The sequence below is a fragment of the Megalops cyprinoides genome, chromosome 10 (assembly GCF_013368585.1).
Source record: "Megalops cyprinoides isolate fMegCyp1 chromosome 10, fMegCyp1.pri, whole genome shotgun sequence".
Taxonomy (NCBI): Eukaryota; Metazoa; Chordata; class Actinopteri; order Elopiformes; family Megalopidae; genus Megalops; species Megalops cyprinoides.
In genome coordinates, this window is record NC_050592.1 from 1682528 (window position 1) to 1686929 (window position 4402).

The following is a 4402-nucleotide window of genomic DNA, read 5'->3' on the forward strand; positions in this document are numbered from 1 at the left end:
TTGGGGGGGAAGGGAAAGGGAAGTTTTATTTTTTTTTTAAACAGCCGATTGTAATTAATAGTGCTTTTGAATTTAAAATTCTTTTAAAACGCCAAATGCTTTCGTGGGTACATCAACATCTTATTAATAGTGACAGAAGGCAAAGGGGACAAATTAGCAGCCAATCAGAGTTGGAAACTCAAAGGAGTTCCAAATTTAGGAAAAGGACATTTTTACATGTACAAACAGTTCAACAATACCCAAATACATACACTGCACCTTCATTCTACCTGAACAAGGAGGAAAACATCAGAACTCAGAACCCAAAATATCAAATAGTTACACAGAAACAGAAACCCATGGCCAAAAACCCATTTCAAGTATCAACTGGCGGAAGAACAGTTAAGACGCTGAAAGTGGTTTTCGGTCAGATATTGCCTACTGAACTATAATAAACTTTCAAAACTATAAAAACTGGAAATCAACAGCTTTCCAACTGATTAGGCATGGATGAGTCATCAGCTGAAAGGGCTGGTAGTTCATATAAAAAGAGCGATGGCTACAACACATTTCATACACTGTTTGTACATGTAAAACCCCTTTTCAGGGTCAGTTCTGTTTTTGTTTTTTACTTTAACATTGAAACTTTACTTAAAGCATCTTTTCACACTGAACATAGTACAAAACTTGTCTCAAAACAATAAAAAACATTATGTGCAAGATCACTGGTAACACTACACAGTGCAGGGGTATTGAGACGTGCTTTCTGCAATCTCATCTTTTTTCTATTTTTTTTTAACAAAAATAATCTTCAGCATTTTAAATCCAGCCATGTCCTTAGCATGACTTGTACATTCAGTGTTCTTACTAAAAATACTTTATCAAGCAGGTTAAAATAGCCCTGCAAAATATACATATGCTACAAGTTTTACAATTCATTATTTACATGGCTCTTTAACAGGCTTGCATGCTCGTCTTTGTTTTGTTTTTTTCCTTAAATGGCCATAATGGCTTGTGACTTGCACAGAAACGACCCCGAACAAAGGTCTGTGGTGCAAGGCTCAAAACTAGGTCAGAGAGTGAAGAGTTACACAACCTGTTGAAAGGGTGACGCAGCCTGTAAGCTCTGAGCACGATGGGACAGCAGTGCTAGGAGAACGCGAGGGCTCCAAGGCAGTGAGGAAGGAGAGCACACTGGCAGGCCAGCCTTGGATCCTTCATATGTAAACAACTATGGGCTCCCACCCAACGCCAAGTCCTCTGTGCTGCGTTAGGCACCTCTGAGCTTTACCCTGCACCCAGTCAGAACAGCCACACAGCAAGCAGGGCCACGCCACCAGGAACAAGACAGACGTCAGCGCTCCTGTTCTCCGTGGCATAAGCCCCCTTCCGCATTACCTGCTGATGACTGTTTCAGAGAGGCGGAGGAAGGGACAGAATGCAAGAAAGATTGCATGTCTTAAACGTAACACTTCACAGAGGACTCCGATCACCATAATGCTCAACTCGACGCGGTTTATATGGCACTTGTCACCGAGTCTGATGGCGAAACGAAAAAAAAACATTGCTTTGGTAAACACGCTTACTAATGCATATAACTCCTGATCAACCTGAACGCAAATGTGGACTTTTGAATATGCTACTACAGGAAGCCAACGGACCTTGTACAAGCACAACTCCTATAGTGCAGTGCGCACAGCGCAATAAAAAAAAAGTACAAGAGTTGGAGGTGCGAGGTCCGCATGCCATGCTGAGGCTCGACTCAGACGTCAGTTTGAGGTTTAAAGTGTAACCTGTGCTCACTACAGCTAGATCCTCCACATTCAGTTAACTCATCACCCCACACAACATTGTCAAATAGCTTCAGTTTCCAAAAAAGGAGAAAAAAAAAGAAATTACATTTTGAGCCCTGTTCATGTCAGAAATACTAGACACACTGCTGTGCTTTTGCAAGGAGTCTCTCTCCTCACAGTAAAATATTTAAAAACTCCAAGTAAAGCCAGGCTGTCCACAAATAGTTAATTTGGACTAAAGGGAAGTAGTTCGATTTGAAAACTGATATCCGCCACCCACCCCACCCCAACCCCGATTGGGAAGAAAATTCATCAGAATTTCACACAGACGGCCAGAGAAAAAAGAAAACAAAACAAAAAGAGCAAAGATGGTGGAAATCCAGTTCATCATCAGTCACAGAAGCAATCCTCCCCTGAGCGAGTCCCCCATCAACAAGGCTACAGTGCTGCAATACCCCCTTACCATGTCTGCCATTTAAAAAAATCAAGGTGAGGGGCACATGTTGAAGAGACGCCTCAGCAACATATCAACCCTCCCTCTACAGCACTTAAATTTAAAATCAATCTAAAAACAATGTGTATTGCAGCACTGCCATGTTGCAGACGGGCAGGACTCACCCAGAGAAGCTCATCCTCACATCAGCATTTAAAGGTCAGATACAGAGTCTGCTCAGGCCTGCACCTTGAGAAGACTCTTAAGTTGGAAGGCCATCATCTCCCGGTGGTCACAGCTGGCCATGGGGAGGGACACCCAGTGACTGGGGGGCTTGGGAAGGACGCTGGGGGAGGGTGGCTCGCTGAACTTGGCCCCGGCGTAGTTCTGGTTGCACTGGGATGCCAGCAGCGTGTTTAAGTGGGACACGGCGCGATCCCAGCTCTGGTTGTAGGTGGCGAAACGGACAGTGTTCTTCTCCACAGGCACGGCCTGCCGCGCCTCGGGAGACCAGGGGCAACCGGCGCCCTTGTCGCCCCTGCGCGCCGCAGGCCCGTTCTGGTCACGGCCCCTCTGTCTGCCCCCGCTGAGCTGGTGGTTCTTCTTCGGTACGCTCCGCTCCGGGTGGGACACTGGAATGTTGTACCTCTCTCCGCCTCCCATTCTGATGTCACGCTGGGTGTCACCTTACGGGGGACATGTTGTGGTTTAGTCTATTTCTTCTTTTTGCACAAAATAAAGGCACTCTGCAAACAGCAAGCCTTTCAAAACCAAAATGCTTAAGTGAAAGTGGCCTGAAGTTAACCATTGAACATGACACACATTCGAAGATCGACCTTTGTCCAATAAATGGCGAGACTCACTCGTTATCAAAGTTTAAAGGGTCACGATGGCACGGAGGGAGGCCGGAACCATCTTGATTGTGACCCCCCCCTCATTTATACAGCTTGAAAGGGGGTGCCGATACAGAACCTCCGCGCACGCCTGCCCCCTGCAAACAAAGAGCTGCTCGCCAGGCAGCCGTCTGAGCAGCGACCCCTCCCCCACCGGCAGCTGCGCCAGCTTACCTCTTTGTTGATAAAAAGTAAAGTTTATGGGCTTCCTCCGTTCTTAATTTCTCCTCTCCGATCGGGCTCCAGGTCCTCGAAGTAGGTGTTGGTCCACTTCTCTCTGTTCGTCTCAGTCCAGCAGGGCTTGAGGTTTTCATGTGCCAATAAGCGCTGTTCTGCCGTGAAGCCGAGCTGAACATCAATTCACCTCGGCGCACGGTGCTCCAAGAGAAGCCGAAGAGCTGCCACAAAACACGTTTAACCATCACAACAGGTCTGCACAACACAAAGCAGCGTCAGCTTGTTATCAAAAAACCTCTCTCTAACCAGGTAGTTAATTCTTTCGTCTGTGTAACTGTAGCAGGTTGTATAATTATACAGCAATTTCCACCAAGTCTATTTTTTACTGGGTGGGATTAGCTTGTTTGGCTAATGTTAGCAAACGCAGTTCGGTAAGGAAACGGAAAGTCGTCTCGAGCGCTCGATGTAATTCGGTCCCTTTGAACTTTTAACGGTTAGAAGATCAGTCTGCAGCTATCCACATCTATTCTTTGTTAGTATTGTTTAATATTTTTATCTAAAACTAAAACGACGACTCTACTTAACTAGCTAGGTCACATATTCTGGCATGAAACCAAAACAAAGAGCTTCTCGACAACATGGCGCCCAACGAAACAACTTCGGGAAGAACTGTTATCTAGAAGCCGTGCAAAGGCGCTTTCTTACCGACTTCCTCTGGCTTTTGGTGTTATAGCAAACCCCGTCAAACGTTAGGAATAAAGGATCGACTGTATCTCTGGATGTATAAAAGATACACGATATGTAAGGTGTGTCTGAAAGCCGCGGACTCGTACAGTAAGTCGCCTGTGCCTTTCTCCTCTTCAGTCAGTATTGCAACAAAATGGCATCTCCAGCGGGGAGATGTAGCTCGCACAGCTCCGCCACCGGCCAATCGCGGCGCAGCGCTGCAGCAGGGGACCAATCAGAGAAAAGACTCGGAGACGCGGAGATGCCTGTTGCCAGACTGATGACGTCAGGGAAAAAGCCCCCTCCCTTCCGCGGGGCGAGGTGTTGTTTACGTATAGAAACTTGCCCATTCTTAAAATCTCTTCTCGTTTACTCTTTTTAGACATGCCCGGAACGCCCCC

The 4402-nt window shown here is 46.3% G+C and overlaps 1 protein-coding gene across 1 annotated transcript; it reads right to left on the reverse strand.

Annotated features, from left to right (window-relative positions):
• pnrc2 (proline-rich nuclear receptor coactivator 2) lies at positions 1-4136 on the reverse strand. Its single transcript, XM_036539609.1, has 3 exons — positions 3981-4136; positions 3273-3496; positions 1-2891 (listed from the first exon to the last, which is right to left on the reverse strand). Exon 3 carries the CDS (start codon positions 2866-2868, stop codon positions 2443-2445), a length of 426 nt encoding a protein of 141 aa, XP_036395502.1. The 5' UTR covers positions 2869-2891; positions 3273-3496; positions 3981-4136; the 3' UTR covers positions 1-2442.
• Positions 4137-4402: the final 266 nt, after the last annotated feature.

Excerpts from the sequence above, each read along its gene's own strand:
- pnrc2 (XM_036539609.1), bottom strand. The coding sequence starts at position 2,868 with ATGGGAGGCGGAGAGAGGTACAACATTCCAGTGTCCCACCCGGAGCGG.